The sequence below is a fragment of the Muscardinus avellanarius genome, assembly GCF_963383645.1.
Source record: "Muscardinus avellanarius genome assembly, chromosome: 1".
In the NCBI taxonomy this organism is placed as follows: Eukaryota; Metazoa; Chordata; class Mammalia; order Rodentia; family Gliridae; genus Muscardinus; species Muscardinus avellanarius.
Window position 1 is genome coordinate 159,475,545 of NC_137786.1, and position 17,643 is coordinate 159,493,187.

Consider the following 17,643-nt stretch of genomic DNA (forward strand, 5'->3'; position numbering starts at 1 on the left):
AACATTGAAACACAGAAAGAGCAATGACAATAGAGAATGAATTTCTCCTGAGCACCAATAGCAATGGTTGATAGCTGCTCTTAGCTCAGACCTGAGTATGCTTATATATTTCCTATTATGGCAGGAGCCATATCCAGTTTGCACAGCCTGGAATTTACAGGTGGAAATAGGTAATAAAGTGAATTTTGCTTAGGTGGAATGTGTGGGCATAAGGGAAACAGTTGCTTTGGCAATTAAATCTTAACAGCTTAGCTACATTTAACATAAGATGCTTACAATGTTTATTGAAAGAAACATTCACTTTTATAACCCATATTTTCTGGTGTGAAGCTCAGGAGAATATGATTTTGCCATTTTAAGTTTTTTTTTTTTAAATAAAGGTGTAACCTGTCTTATTTTTCTTTCTTTATTTCTGCAGAACATGCCAGATCCTCATAACCTTCCAATAGTGGCTGGTTGGAGAAAATACCCACTTTTTCTTGGTACTGCAGTATTTGCTTTTGAAGGCATAGGAGTGGTAAGATTTAGTTTGTATTATTTTTAGAATCTTAAATCAACACAAAAACACATGATTTTCTTTTTTTGTTTCAGCGTCCTTTATTTCTAGAATATGATTTTTAGTTTGGTATAGACTTGGGTTATAGTTCAGTTTTTCCACTCAGAGCTTAAGTTTAGACATATCACTTAGGCCTTCTTACTCTTTTTTTAAGTTGCAAAATAAATTATATTAGTTGATATTAATTTTTTTATGGTAATTTCAAACTACCCAAAATTAGAGAGTAGTATAATGAACTCCTATGTAAGCATCACTCAGCTTCAGAAATGTAACTCACATCTGGTTTTGTTTTATCTATATCCCACATATTGAAGAACATCCCAAACATCATATGTTATAGACTTGGTTATTTGGGGACTTGAAATAGTTACAAAGTTATATAACAATAACTTTTTTATAAATCCAATATAAATTCTCCTTACATGTTTATATATTTGTGTATATAATATTTGTTTGAGAAACTGTATTATCAAAAAGCTAATTCTAAAAGATGTAAGTATTATAAGGGTTCTAGGATTCTAAATATTTCCATTCAAGATTCTTCAAGTTTATTTATGGCCTAGAATTTATAGATGTGGGAAAAATAGAATATTTCTGTCTTCTCTCTTCCATAGTCTGATGGCTTGGTATGGGAACAAAACCAAAATAAAATTGTCTGAAAGACAATTTTAACCTGTTTTCCTGAGGGTTTTACTGTCTGAATTCTTTAGAGAATTCTCACAGATCTAGTTATCTCTATTGCAGACATAACTGTAGATTTTAATTTTTGTCTTTAGATAGTGAGTTCTAATATCTGATTAATTACTGGACATTTCCATTTAAGCTTTGTTTCTCTGGCATGTCATACTCAGCAACTTCAAAATCAGACATAGACTTTCTTACCCACAACCAACTTTTTCATTTTCTTTTAGTCTTACTTTTACTTTTTTTTTTTTTGTGGTACTGGGGATGGAACCCAGGGGCATTCTACCTCTGAGCTACACCCTCAGCCCTACTTTTTATTCTTTATTTTGAAACAGGGTCTCACTGAGTTGCAGAGGGCCTCACTAAGTAGCTGAGGCTGTCCTTGAACCACGATCCTCCTGTCTCAGCCTCCCAAATGCTGGGATTACAAGTGTGCATCACCACACTCAGCTACTTTTAGTTTCTTAAGCTTAAAACATTACAAGAGCAGTTCTAATTATGTCTTTGATTCTCCATTCCAATGAGTAATTCCAGGCATGTTGTTTCTTCCTTCCTATTTATCAAATCTGTTCCATAAAGAAGATTGTATATCTGTAATGTCACATGACACAGGGGAAGCCTCAGAACTTTGATTTCCTTTTTTGCTGCATTGGCATCATTCCTAAACAACCCCATATTTCAGTTCTGGATGGTCTCAAAAGAATCCACGCCATCCTCTGCTCTCTTTTCTACTGTTAGCAGTTAGTGTGTCCATATGAAACCAAAATATGAAAAGTTGGGATAACGTCAGAGATAATACCTTGTAGAGCTGTTCTGAGGATTGTGTGAGATGCTGCTTGCAAAGCATTTAGAATACCTGCCTGCTCTATGCATTCAGTGAATTTATGCTGTTTTTATTACATAGTGTTTTTTCACTGTAAGCTCTAAGTATATGTTCTGAAGATTAGTCTTTTTTAATTTTCCTTAAAAGTTCTGTTTTTTACACAATGAAAATTATTAGCCCCACTAAAATTTACAGTAGATACAGATACACAAATAGTTATAGAAGTGTACATATATGGGTTAGTAAATGTGCATATGTTTCCTAGCCCTTTCTTCTGATAGGGCCTGCAGGCAGTAACACCTGTTAGCAACAGGCACACTTAGCACCCAGGTCTTGATTTCTAAATACCATTCTCCAACAAAAGGAGTTAAATGGCTGATTTTAGGGTTGAAGCAAAGAAATTCAAGATGAATCTGGAGTGTTTTGAATTACCAAAAACTAAGGAAGTGCTCAAAACTAAAAGAATGGTGGCATGTCACAGGAACATAAGAGCCATCCTGTTAGAATTCAAAATGGCCAAGATCTAAGCAATGAGTGGCAAAATGCATAAAATCACTGGATTATAATTCAGTGCATAGGACAAATTTATATCTGTGCTAATATAAATAAATGATTAAACATAATTACATGGAGCAGAACCCCAAGAGACATATAGACTCCTCCCTCCAGGAGGTGTAGTTAATTCCCCATTAGCCCTTGAAGTGGGAGCTGGGTTTAGAGACTTGCTTTCAGTAAAAAGAGCATGATGAGTAGGAAAGAAGAATAACTTTTTGCAGCAGAGAAACCTGGCAATCTATCTTAGCAAATGATCAAAATGAGCTCACCAGGCAGAAATCATGATGGTATATAGCATATGTGATGAGAAGGGACTCTGTTTCCCCAGAATCCTTCTCTAAAACCTATATTCACAGGCTAGTCACAAGAAAAGCATTAGACAACCCCCCCCCAAAAAAAAAGGGAGGAAAAAAAAGCTGCAAATTAGCTAACCAGCACCGCTCACAAATGTTAACACAATGAACAACAAGGAAGGACTGAGCGACAGTTATAGACCAGAGGAGACCAAGGAAAAGCAGGTGAAAAAATGCAGCTCATTATCCTGGATGAGACCTGGAATAGAAGCACAGTAGTGGGAAAACTAATGAAATCTAAATGAGGTTTGAGTTGACTTACTAGTAATGCATAAATATTGGTTGACAGTTGTAGCAAATGTCACATGGCAGTGTAAAATGCAAGCTATAAGGGAAACTGTCAAGGCATATGGAAACTCTCAGTATTACCTTTGAACCTTTTTTGTAAGTCTAAAATCATTCCAAAATAAAGACTATTTAAAAACATAGTTTTTCTGGGTAAGAGTTGATTTTTAAATCTTTTTAAGAATTAAAAAAATTGTAGTGTAAAAATACATAGAAAAATACTTGAAGAATTAGGGTTTTTTATTTTTTATTATTTTTTTATTTTTTTGCAGTACTGGGGATGGAACCCAGGGGCATTCTACTTCTGAGCTATACCCCCAGCCCTATTTTTTATTCTTTATTTTGAAACAGTGTCACACTGAGTTGCAAAGGGCCTCACTAAGTAACTGAGGCTGGCTGCAAACTATGATCCTTCTGTCTCAGCCTCCCAAGTGCAGGGATTACAAGTGTGTGTTACTATGCCCTGTTTAGGTGTTGTTTTAAAGGAAAGAAGATTTTACATATAGACTATAAAAAGACCAATTTGTATGTATGAGACATTGTTATTTTTGAAGTACTTATATTCCCTTTAAAATTATTTTATTTTTAGGTCCTTCCATTGGAAAACCAAATGAAAGACTCAAAACGCTTTCCTCAGGCATTGAATATTGGCATGGGAATTGTTACAACTTTGTATATATCATTGGCTACTTTAGGATATATGTGTTTTGGTGATGAAATTAAAGGCAGCATAACTTTAAATCTTCCCCAGGATATATGGTAGGTAGATATGAGCTTATTAATTCAAGTTTATATTTATTTTAAGATTCCAGTACTCAATGTTAAAGGTTTATTTTTGGATTTATGACTTAAACATTTATTTACTGTGATTTCTTTATTTGTGTAACCTAAAATTTTTCACAGTTCTCAGAGGAGACCATCTATGAATTTATGGACACCTATGTGATTTTTTACAAAAAGGATTAGCTGGGTGTGGTGGCACACATTTGTAATCCCAGTACTTGGGAGGGCGAGACAGGAGGATCGTGGGTTGGTGGTCAGCCTCAGCTACTTAGTGAGGCCCTCTGTAACTTAGTGAGACTCTGTTTCAAAATAAAGAATAAAAAAATAGGATTGAGGATATAACTTGGAGGTAGAATAATTCCTTCCAATCCCCAGTTCCACCAAAAAAAAAAAAGAATTAAAAATTTAAGTTGTTTTAAGTATGAGACAACTATAAGAGCAAAACACTGGTTATTTTGATAGGGACATACTTTAATAAGAATATTAATAACCATCTTTAATGCCAAGAAACAGATATAATGGGTTCCTGGTTTAAAAAAAAAATATATATATATGTATGTATGTATGTGTATATATATATATATATAGCCAGGCGTGGTGGCACACACTTGTAATCCCCACGCTCAGGAGGCTGAGACAGGAAGATTGCACAGATTCGAAGCCAGCCTCAGCTACCTAGTGAGGCTCTCAGCAACTTAGTGAGACCCTGTTTCTAAATAAAATATGAAATAGGTCTGGGAGTATTGCCCAGGGGTAAAAAGCCCCTGAGTTCTACCCTCAGTACTATATATATATATATAATATATATACATTCATTCTATCATTTATGTTCCTCACTACTTTACTAGTCAGCTTTATATTGTATGTATCTCAAGTATTTCTAGAATTCAGTTGAGACTAATAAATGACGAAACTGGTGCATCTTAGTGTTTTTTTGTTTTTTTGTTTGTTTTTGTTTTGTTTTTGTGGTACTGGAGATGGGCACTCTACCTCTGAACGGCACCCGCAGCCTTATTATTTATTCTTTATTTTGAAACAGGGTCTCACTAAGTTGCAGAGAAGCTCACTAAGTAGTTGAGGCTGTCCGCAAATTGATATCTTCCTGTCTCAGTCTTCCATATACTGGAATTACAAACATGCGCCACCACACCCGGCAGCGTTTTCTTTAATATTAGAACCATATTTTGTTAAGTGAAGTGATATATTGATTTTTCCTTCTTTCAGAAGTTGGTGTTTCAAAAATTTAAAAAGGTACTGATAGTGATTATCATGAAAGCTGATTCCTTTTTCTATGAAATGGAAAATGATACCTTAGTTTTGATAAATGAAAAGAATAAATTCTAAGTTGCTGATTTGGTTAATTTTATATTACTCATTCAGCTATTTGGATAAAGTCTCACCAATTTAATGAAAAGCAACAACAGAAATTGTATTTTATTTATTTATTTATTTATTTATTTATTTATTTATTTATTGGTACTGGGATGGAACCTAGGGGCATTCTACCTCCAAGCTACACATCCAGCCCTAATTTTTTATTCTTTATTATTTTGAAACAGGGTTTCACTAAGTTGTGGAGGACCTCACAAGTCTGAGTCTGGCCACAAACCTGTGATCCTCCTGTCTCAGCCTTCTGACTGGGATTACAAGCATGCACCATCACACCCACCTCCAGAAATTATATTTTCTATAGCTTCTGGATGAGAGTTTGTCTACAGTTTAGTCTTCATTTAAATATTGGGCAGTATACTTTTTTTAATCATAATTTTACTTTACATGACATTTTACAAATTTTATTTTAAGTAGAAACATGTTTCAAATGTTATAAATATGTCTCCAGATAGTCATGATTACAAAGATGTATAGTTGTTTAGCATTTATTTAACTAATCCATATTATGGTTGATTATATAATTTTATATCTTTCAAATATGCTTTTTTTACTTTTCATAGTAGGAAACAAATGTAAATAGGACTAAAAGCTTAAATAGCTTAGTGTAAGAGAATCAGTGCTAAAAAATGATAGTATAGTTCATCTTTTCCAGTACTATTAAATGTATAGAACATAGGTGACATAGTTTTTCCTCTTACAATCCAATAACATTTAGACTAAATCTTAAATATAATAACTTTAAGCTTGACAGGTATCTTATCATTTATAATTTTTCAATTTTTTAGTTGTCACATAACATTTGTATGTATATATGAGGTACAGTGTAATGTTTTGATTCCTGTATACAGGTAGTGATCAACTCAGGGTAATTAGCATGTTGATCACTTTAAACTTGTATTTTCATGATGAGAATATTCAGATTTCTCTCTTCTAATTATTTTGAGATGATGCATTATTGTTAATTATATTCATCTTGTTGTGCCACATAACACCCAAACTTATTCTCCTATCAAACAATAACATTATACCCATTGATGGGGTCTTCTCACCCCCACCCCCATTTTCCCAAGTCACTGTAACCACTATTCTACTCTCAACTGCTGCTTTGGATTCCACTGCTGGGTGAGATTATATGGTGTTGGTCTTTCTGTGCTTCACTTACTGCTTTTAACATAATGTCCCTCTAGGTCTATCCATACTTTCAGAAATGACAGGATTTCATGCTTTTAATGGCTAAATATTATTCTGTTGTATCTATATTACCACATTTTCTTTATCCATTTGTTTTTTGGTGGTCATTTAGGTTTATTCTATATCCTGGCTATTCTTAATAGTGCTACAGTGAACAAGGTATCTATTTGGCATGTTAATTGCATTTTCTTTAGTTATATAATCTGCCATGGGATTTCTGGATGGTATAGTCAATCTAATGTTAGTTTTGGGGAAACCTTTGTAGTACTATTCTCCATAGTTGCTATAGATATAGATACTAAATTTTTGGCTTCCAGTATAAAGATTTTATTTATTTATTTATTTATTTATTTATTTATTTATTTATTGTGGTACTAGGAATGGAACCCAGGGGCTTTTCTACCTCTGGGCTACACTCCAAGACCTTTTTTATACTTTATTTGGAAACAGGGTCTCACTAAATTGCTGAGAGGCTCACTAAATAGCTGAGGCTGGCTTTGAACCTGTCCTGTGTGATCCTCTTGTCTCAGCCTCCCAAGCGCTGGGATTACAAGCGTGCGCCACCACGCCTGGTTTATTTTAAAGCACAAATCATTCTATTCTTTTGAAGTATTATTTGTCATAGTAACTGTATGTAGTTCCTAAGAATTATTTATAATATATTTAATCATGAATATTAAGATTTAATAAAAGATCCAAAGCATTTATTTCTATTTTTGTCCTGCATAACACCACATAAGAGTGATTGCATTTAGTTAATAATATTGAATAGTATTAATGACCAGATTCTCAGCCTATATAACTTTAGTTTTATGTCAATAAAAGTTGTTGTACTTCTATGCAAAACAATGCATTTTATTTTAAGATTAACCACATTTTCAAAACATGAAAGTGAAAATATAATTAGAAAAAAACAAATGTTCTTTTCAATAATAAACGAATGAGAATATTCATTTAGTTACCCACAGTTAAATATCAGAGTATGTGAAGCAGCTGTCTTTTGGTTAGTTTTGCATATTTTCAATAACTTGCTCATTTATATTTGACTTTTAAGCCTCCAGCTGAGAAAAACATCCTTAGCTAATTTTAAGTTAAGATTTATTATTGATAACCTAAAGGGCTTCTCTTTTATTTATTTTTATTGGTATATTGTAGTGACTTTTCTCTTTTCTAATTATGCTATTTGTAATATTTTCAAGTCTATTTATACTTTTTATTTTCTAAATATGTGTATGTGTGTGTGACAGAGAGGAGAGAGATGTGTGACAGAGAGAGAGATTGTGTGTGTGTGTGTGTGTGTGTGTGTGTGAGATACATACATGTGTGTGTGTGTGTGTGTGTGTGAGAGAGAGAGAGAGAGAGAGAGAGAGAGAGAGAGAGAGAGAGAGAGAGAGAGAGAGAGAGATAGATATTGATATTCTGAGACTTGAACTCAGGGGCATTCTACCTCTGAGATATACCCCCCAGACCTATTTAGTTTTTATTTTGAAACAGGATCTCACTAAGTTGCTGAGGCTGGCCTTAAGCCTCTGTTACACCTGTCTTAGCCAAACCTCTGATACGCTGTCTCAACCTCCCAAGTACTGAGATTATAAGCATGTGCCACTGAGCCTAGCTCTTGGATACTTTATAATGATAAACTTACTTGATTCCGTTTTGCTTGGCCAGTTTAAATAACTCTTTATAATTCTTACTACTTAAGCCAGCAGAAGAAAGCTTGAATCCTTATTAAATATTTTATGAAAAGTGGAGTCATATTCCTTGCATAGAACTCTTTGGTTTTTATAAAAATCTTAGGAAAGTAGAACTCTTAAGTGAGAAGATTGTGGATATAGGTGATGTTTCTTCTGAAAGAGAACATGTGTGTTAAGCACTGCCCATACTGCTGCATATTCAATCCACAGCTTTCTGTTTAGTTTGTTTTCTAAAATTACAAAGGTGGTTTGCTATTTCTTTTGATTATTGGAAATAGTAAAAAAAAAAAAAAAAAAAACCAACACATTTATCATCTGTAACTCAAGGAAGCAGGTTCTATAATGTTTATCTGAGACCTCTGATTCTACATTTACTTCCAATATAATCTTCAATATTTAAAAAAATTTCTTTTGCTAGACAAATTTATCATTATGTATCAAAATATGAAAGTTAACTTTGACAGAAGCACATCTACAATGTAGAAATTCAAAGATCATCACACACTTTATACATATCCTTAACTGCAATGGCATACCCTATAAATATGGACAATTAGTATGTATTAAGTTAAAAAAGAAACAATTTTTAAAAATCTAAAGTATTTATTTATTTTTTGATACTGGAGATTGAAACTAGAGGCATACTTGCTCTGAGCTACACCCCCAGGCTTTTTTATTTTTTATTTTTCAACAAGGTTTTACTAAGTTGCTGTAGCTGGCCTTCAACCTGTGATCCTTCTGGTTTAGCCTCCTAAGAACTAGGATTACAGGTGTGCCACCACACTTGGCTTAGAAATATTTATAACACTCAGAATTACTATGTTATTTTGAAGCACCAAGCTTCATAGAGATAAATATACTTGAACAAAATAATAACTGGACAACAATATTTCCCTTATTATTGCAGTTTAACATAGGTCGATTGTATAATTTAGAGATCTTTGCAAGTTGAAAGCATTTAGATGCCCTCTTTTTGGACTTAAGATTCATGAAATTTCTGCAACTAATGACATACATGCCAAGATTTTCAGACAGGAAGAATTATAACTTAGAATGCAGTATAAAGTTTTTTTTATGTGCATAGATCATTCAATGTATGACTCAAGGCTTCAAAGGCATGTGAGCATGCTCAAGTTTTAAAAATAAAGTTGAAAAACATTAGCTTTTCATGGGGCTGAGTATAACTTCAAAACAATGGCTTTGTCCAAAATGAAAATTTTTTAATATTATATCCCAAACCTTAGCATGCTGTGTTCAAACCTTCCAAGCTTGTCAAAGTGAATTGTCCACATACCATCTAGAAACTTAGTGGGTATTAGTGGCTTTCTTTTACAAAAAGAAAAGAAATTTTTAGTAGGTTCTGGCCCAAGTTTGTTTTCTAGATTTCTTGTTTCCTTTATAAATAAAAGTGAAGAGAGCTAGCTTCATATTGAGAAAGACTAAATTTTGCTTTTTTTTCTCAACAGGTTATATCAATTAGTGAAAATCCTATATTCCTTTGGCATTTTTGTGACATATTCAATTCAGTTCTATGTTCCAGCAGAGATTATTATCCCTGGAGTCATATCCAAATTTCATGTCAAGTGGAAGCAAATCTTTGAATTTGGGATAAGGTCCGTCTTGGTTTGTATTACTTGTAAGTATCACTACATGTTTATATCTAAGTAATTTTTTGTTATTGAATTTCTGAAAATAAAACCACTTAAATTATTATTTTTAATATTTATAAAACAGTTTTATTCACTGAGCTGTGAAATTTTGGGGATTAAAGTTCTGTTTTTCTGTTGCTATGATTTTTCTGCATTGGTAGAAAAAAACCCACAAATCCAGTCTTAACACACTTAAAAGAACTAACCAAAATTTGAGGCAGGTGTAGTGGCACATGCTTATAATCCCAGTACTTGGGAGGCTGAGATGGAGGATCGCAGGTTCAAAGCCAGCCTCAGCAATATGGTGAGGTTCTCAGAAACCTGGTGAGACCGTGTTTCCAAATAAAGAAATAAAATCAGGCTGGGGGCATAGCTTTGAGGAAAAATGCTACTAGGTCAACACTTAGTACCAAAAAAAAAAAATTTTTGAAAAATAACATTAGTGCTGATAAGGGCCTCCTTGTGTTGTTGATACATATTTTATTGTGTTTCTAGTTTTTCTTAGGTTTTTTATTTTTATTTTTTTATTTTTTTAGTCTTTTTATTTTGGAAACAGGGTCTCACTGAGTTGTGAAAAGCCTCGCTAAGTAGCTGAGGCTGTCCACAAACTTCAATCCTCCTGTCTTAGTTCCCAAATGCTGGGATTACAAGTGTGAGCCACCAGCCCAGCCCGCTTAGGTTTTTTATTTTTGATGACATTTTTAACAGCACAAAATCTCCATGACTACCAATAGGAAAGGGTTTTATTTATTTAATAGTTTCAGTGGCTTATGTATGCACATATATATATGTATTTATGTATGTATGTATGTATGTATGTATTTATTCATTTTACCAGAGATTCAATCCAGGAGCATTCTACCATTTCAAGTTACACCCCTAGCCCTATTTTTTTTTTTAAACAGGGTCTTGCTAGATTGATGAGTGTCTCACTACTAGCTGAGGCTGACCTTGAACCTGTGATCCTCCTGTCTCAGCTTACAAAGTACTGGGATTATAGGAGTGTACCACCATGCCCAGCTCAGTGGCTTGTTTTATTACTATGTTAAAAAATATCTATAATCTTTTATGAAAGTTTCACATTATAAAATGCCTCTGCAAGGTGGCATTGGAGCCTTTTGGAGAAACAGCTTGAGTTGAGTGTTATGGAAGGAGTGTGAATTTTGGTGTCACACAGACTTGAGAATTCAAACTCAGGAAGACTACTTACTTGCTAGAGTCTTCAGGCAAGTTATATACCATGGTTCAGTATGAAAGTTTTTCTTCTATACCTGGATCATTGAGTTTGTGACTCAAGATTTCAAAGGTATGCAAGTATGCTCAGTTTTTTTCTGAATTATTTAAAAATTTTTATTAGTGCATTACAATTACATACAATAGTGAAACTCATAGTGATACATTCATATGTACACATAGCATTATTTGGGCTGTTTCTTTTCACTTCTCTCTGCCTCCCTCAGTCTCCTTCCAGTACTCTGGTCTCTCTCCTGTTTTCATGAGATTGCTTTTCTTTCCTTTTTTCTCTTTTTCTTTTACATATGAGAGAAAACATGACCTTGGACTTTCTGTGTTTGACTTATCTCACTTAGAATGGTATTCTCCATTTTCCTGCAAATAAATGTGCTCAGTTTTTCTTTAAAGTTGAAATAACTTACAACTGCTTAAAAGTTAATCCCTTCTTTCCTCAACTATTAGATAAAGTTAAGGCTTCTCATGGCATTTCAGTGGAGTATAACCCTCAGCAAACTACCAGCAGAGTAGCTGGAAGTTACGATCATATTGTCAATATTATTATAACCATAAATATAAGGATGATTACAACACTGATCTAGCCTGCTAGGGTGGTAACAGTGCTGGTGTTCTGGGGAATAAACCATTCTGGAGACTGCAGGGGGTTTTAATAACCATCTTGGCCCATTTAGGGTTAGAAAATATAGACCTAGAACTGTTCAACTCTATAAATTTCATTGAGCAGTCTGGGATGCAAATTATGTATATGTTTAAAGAATTGATTGTATTACAATTTGTTTGAAAAGAGAAAAATAAAGCTGGAAAACTGTAAAACTTATTTTTCAAGTAATCATTTGAACGAGTTATATCAATTAATAAGAGAAACAATATTGAGGAATAAAGTCAGTGAACCCATACTCTGATGCTTAATGAAACATTCAGTAGGAAAAAATTACTTTAAAATATATTACTTTATTAGCATTTTGATTATTGGAATAAATAAAAATAATTTCAGAATTTCAGTAAAAATCTTTTTCTTAATAGATAAAAGGCATTTCTATTTTGAAAATACATTTCTTTTAAAAAATCTTTTACTCTGAGATTCAGTTAAAGGAGCCTGAGAGTCACATGAACAGGCTAGAATGTTTTATATCTTCATTTAATGATCACTTATCAGACATTTAAAATAAATGTCTGCAGATGGTACAGGGAAACTTATTTCTAATGATTCTGTAGAGAATATAAGTAATGAATAAATTATCCTTATCTTAAACTATCTTAGGTTTATTTTTTGCCCATTTGAGTGATTATATTTTGGATTTTTCTAAAATGTATATAATTCTCTTTTTTTGTCTACTACTGTCATAAATAACATATTTCAAGGTATTTTTACTAGCAAATATTTTTGGTTACATAACATTAAAATATAGCTTTATGATATTGAAATTATACTACTTCATTTAGTCTATAAATTCTAAAGTTATATGCTATTCTTCCACATTGTTTCTAGCAATAGTATTTTACTTGGTTTACTAGTGACGTGACAGCTTTAATTATTAAAAATATCAATAAAGAAAGCTGAATTGTAAATAGGTTACTTTGAACGGCAAGATTCTGGTCATGCTTATCTGGCCTGATTTTTACACTGATACCTATTTTAAGTAGGTGAGTCATGTCTCAACAATGTGGTTATGTTCAGTAAATCATGAAAAGTCCTAATTGCAATTGAGAATTATGCTTTTTAGTTCCCTACAGAAAATGTTAAAATGCTATAACAAACAACTTTGAGACATAAAGTTTACTGTATAAAGTATTTCTACTGTAGAGTTGCAGCTTCTCCAGAGTCATTTTATTTATCAAGGCTTATCTTACTTTGTTTCTGTAGATGTGAAGTTAGATTATGATTTTGAAACAATTTTAAGGCTTTAGTTTTTGTTATGGTTGTAATGGCATTGTGGGCTCTTTTTCTTATTCAACTATGATTTGTGAATAGGGAAACTAAGGCTAATAGGCAGCTTGGTACAGCTTTAACAAGTCTTGATTACAAAATCACTAGGAAATAGAGAAGAGAAGAAAAAGCAACATGCCTGCATGCTTGAGAGCCTGGAAACGGAGCTCTGACCCCTCTTCATCCCTGGCTTTTAAATAGATTTTGTATTAGTATGTTCTTATCAGTGTTACCAAGGCAATGGGCTAGTAACTTATTTCTTAGCCAGGTGGTGCCTCTTTGCCTCTGGACTGTGCACTTAGGAAAGAGACAGAGGTGCTGGTTAGACCCAGTGTGCTATATTTACTGCTCTGAAATGCCCCAGGCAGAGTCACCTTGATCTTAAGGCTTTCGGTTACTCTATATATTTTTAGGGCCATAGGCTTTACTATGGGTAAACATTAGGACAAAGGGGAGAGAGAAAGAGAGGGAAGAGGGAAGAGGAAGGGAGGGAGGGAGGGAGGGAGGGAGGGAGGGAGAGAGAGAGAGAGAGAGAGAGAGAGAGAGAGAAAGAGAAGCACTATTTTAACAGCTGCCACTCCTCTCTGTCTGAGTGCCTGCATAGCACCCAGGCTCTGACTCCTTTTTACATTTTGAAAATTAATACCAGAGCAGCCGGGGGTGGTGGCACATGCTTGTAATCTACAGGGTTATAGCCAGTCTCAGATACTTAGTGAGGCTCTCTGCAACTAGTTGAGACCCTGTTTCAAAATAATGAATGAAAAATAGGGCTGGGGATGTAGCTTGGAGGTAGAATGTCCCTGATTTCCCAAACAAACAAACAAAAAAAACAGAGCAATATTCCAGTACTAGCACAGCTTTCATAATACTTTGAAAATAATAAATAATAACTTCTGGTTTTATGAGAATCATGGTAGGAACTTAGTTCCAAATTAATATCATATCCTTCTGGAAAATGTTGAGGAAAAAAAGGAAAGTAAATATCAGAAACTAAAATTTAACAAGTAGAGAAATCAGGAGACTACAAGCCAATCAAGACTAAATTACAAAGTAAACAAATTAAACTTCATGTATAGCTATAGATATCTCACAGAAAGCTTAGTTAAAAAACAGAGACTAAAGATGAGAAAAGCAAAAAGAAATGAATTTAGAAATAAGAAAAAGAACCAAGAGTAGAGAGAAAATGATAGAAGACAGGTAAAGAAGAGCAAAGCCTGCATAAAGGAGTCCCAGAGGAGAAACCATGGTGATAGAGCTGTCATTAGTGGCCATGGTGGTGGTGTTTGCAGTTCTCATATGAACAGATTCTGCCGTTACTTCTGGTAGTAACTCCAAACCTCTACAAATCACAATTTATGCACAGTTTGGAGAAGGGATATGATAGAATTCTTGTTTTTTTTTTTTAAATAAACCTTCCTTATAAGGTAGAATAGAAGAAATAAAAATTTAGATAGAAAAGAGACACATTGAGAAGGGAAGGAAGATAAGGTTTAAAAATCTGAAATTTTCAGTTAACAGAGCTTGGTTACTCTTAAGAAGTCAGGCCCACACTTTTAAATCAAAATAGAATGGCTCAGAAAATTTCTGAGGCAATTAAAACCTGAGAGTTTCACCCTTTGTTGAAGTTTTAGGTTCTGTTTCCCTCCAGGAAGATCCTCAAAAGTCACATTTTTTGTTAACAGAGCCCTACACCCCTATCTCCACTCTGTACTCTCTGTGTCCAACTCTGAGGAGTGCTGGCCCAAAGGAATTAGCACCTTTTGTGAACCAGGAAGCCATCCATTCTCCCCTGAACCCTTTTGCCAGCTTCCTTCTAGATACTCTATAAAGAGGAATTGCAAAAGATCTCGGGGCACCTCTCGTGCTCTCTTGAGGTGGCCCACTTTTCTCCTGAATGTGTATCCTTACTTTGCTTAAATTAAAACCCCTGCCTTTTTCTCTGACTGGCACATGTTGAAATTCTTTTGCCATGGAAACCAAGAACCCACAGAAGTTACCTTGCTGTTCATGATACTTCCGTTGATACCTTTTGGTAAGATCAAGACAAAATCATGAAAGCAACAAATCAAAACTTTCAGAAAACTTGTCAGTGGCTTAGAAGAAAATCCTATTGACAATATAGAGTATACAGTTAGATAGGAGGAATACATTCTCTTGCTCTATAGCACAGTGCAATGACTAGTTTACAGCAACCTATTTTATAGTGTAAGAAATAGAAGAGTGGAGGCGGGCCTGGTGGCGCACGCTTGTAATCCCCGTGCTTGGGAGGCAGTGACAAGAGGATCCTGCAGGTTCGAAGCCAGCCTCAGCTACTTAGTGAGGCTCTCAGCAACTTAGTGAGACCCTGTTTCCAAATAAAATATAAAAATAGGTCTGGGAGTATATCCTGGAGGTAGAAAGCCTCTGGGTTCCACCCCTAGTACCACCAAGAAAAAAGAGTATTTGGAAGGCTTCAAAAAAGAAGTAATGATAAGGCGATTGAGATGCTAATTATTTTAATTTGATCATTATACAGTATATACATATATTGAAACATCACACTGTACTTCATAAATATATACAATTAAAAGTCAAGAAGAACTCAATTTATTGAAAACACTGACTTCATTTTGAAGTAATTTAGACAGGTTGTAAAAGAAAGAGGAGTTTCTATAATCCTTTGTTTTGGTTCCTCTGATGTTAACAGCTTATATAACTATGATTATTAAAACTAGGAAATTGACATGAATACAGTGCTGCTAACTAATTTGTATACCTTACTCTATTTTTCCACTTTCGCCATTAATATCCTTTTCTGGTCTAGGGACTGATTCAAGATCCCACTTGAATTTAGTTGTCATGTCTTCTTAGTCCTTTCCAGTTTTGATATTCCTTGTGTTTGTCTATGATCTTGATACTTTTGAAATTCCAGTCATTTTGTCCTGTTTCTTCCAGTTTGGAGTTTTCTGATACTTGCTTATGATTAGAGTTAATATTTTTAAGCAAGAATTCCACAGGAGTCGTGCTATGCATCCCATCATGGCATCAATATATCTTACTGGTGAGGTCAGCTTTTCTCACTTGGTTAAGGTGGTCTCTGACATATATTCCCATGGTGTAGACACTGATTCTCCTTTTATAATTAATCAGTATCTTATTAAGAGATATATAACTATCCTAATCACATCTAGCTTCACCTACTAATTTTAAATCCTTTAGTGACTTCCACTGCCCAGTGATTATGATGGTGTTTGTGTAATAAGGATTTTATATTTTTATTGTTTTTTTTTTCCATTTTGATTGGAATTCTACTGTAAGGACTATCTATCTCATCTCTCCCATTTATATTTTACCACCCCATGTTTGTGCATTATAGAATGATCTCTTATTGCAGGCAGAATAATGCAAATACTTTAAACTATACAAAGTTTCTTACAGGAAAAAATTTAAAGTTGATTAACTCCAAAACTTTGTTGACAGGTGAAAGTGCAGGAAGTATCTCTCATTGTTTCTTCCCATCCCCATCTTCTCCCCTTTTAATTTGTTGTTGTTGTTAGCACAGAACAAACTATGGCAGATTTTCCACAAACAATAGTTTAGTAGTCTGGCTTCCATTAATTACTTTTACTGTATTGAAAAGACCCACATTTAGTATTCATGTATTTACCAAACATTGCAACTAGAAAAATATAAATTTGTTTATTTTTCAGGTGCTGGAGCAATTCTTATTCCTCGTTTAGACATTGTGATTTCCCTTGTTGGAGCTGTGAGCAGCAGTGCATTGGCCCTGATCCTACCACCTGTGATTGAAATTCTTACATTTTATAAGGAACATTACAATATATGGATGATCCTAAAAAACATTTCTATAGCGTTCATTGGAGTAGTTGGCTTCTTATTAGGTACATATGTAACTGTTGAAGAAATTATTTATCCTACTGCAAGAGTTATACCTGGCACTCAACAAAATTTGAATTCAACATGCTTAACACCTGGTTTGAAATAGTAGAAGCAGAGTTATAAGTCTTCTACTTTTGTCTCAATCCTGAAAATAATTAAAATAAGAACCAGTAAAATGCATTACTGTATATTTAAAAATAGTACCAAAATCTCTTTTCTTTTGGCATATTTTTCATATTTTGGCAATAAATTATAATTCTTTACCAGTAGTGGTAAACTGGGTTTAAGTAAATATTCTTGGGTTTAAGTAAAACCAATACTTTTTTTAAATGTTAGTCTTAAAAATTAAAATATAAAAATTAAAGAATAAAAATATTTATATTATTCTTCATTTTAGTAAGTAACATATTAGCCAAGATTTCTGCGCCTTACTCCCATGCTACTCTTTAGGATACAGGATTTCAAGCATTAGAGAATTAGATAAGGACATATAGGACAAAAGTCTTTCTTCAGATCATTCCAGTGAATGTTAAAGTAAATTTTAATTGTAACATAAAAATATCTTTATTATGTTTTGTTAGGTAGCCACATACTTTTGGTTAGCCCTTAGGAATATAGAAA

General features: G+C 33.8%; 1 protein-coding gene across 1 annotated transcript in view; it reads left to right on the top strand.

Moving 5' to 3' along the window:
• Window positions 1-17,128, top strand: part of SLC36A4 (solute carrier family 36 member 4) — a gene marked incomplete at both ends in the record, with an annotated part of 48,903 nt that extends 31,775 nt beyond the window's left edge. The window contains 4 exons of the mRNA XM_080695383.1: window positions 419-517; window positions 3,846-4,015; window positions 9,783-9,952; window positions 16,833-17,128. Of these exons, the coding sequence (XP_080551509.1) occupies window positions 419-517; window positions 3,846-4,015; window positions 9,783-9,952; window positions 16,833-17,128 (735 nt within the window). The remainder of the gene's footprint in view (window positions 1-418; window positions 518-3,845; window positions 4,016-9,782; window positions 9,953-16,832) is intronic.
• Between the last annotated feature and the right edge of the window lie 515 nt (window positions 17,129-17,643).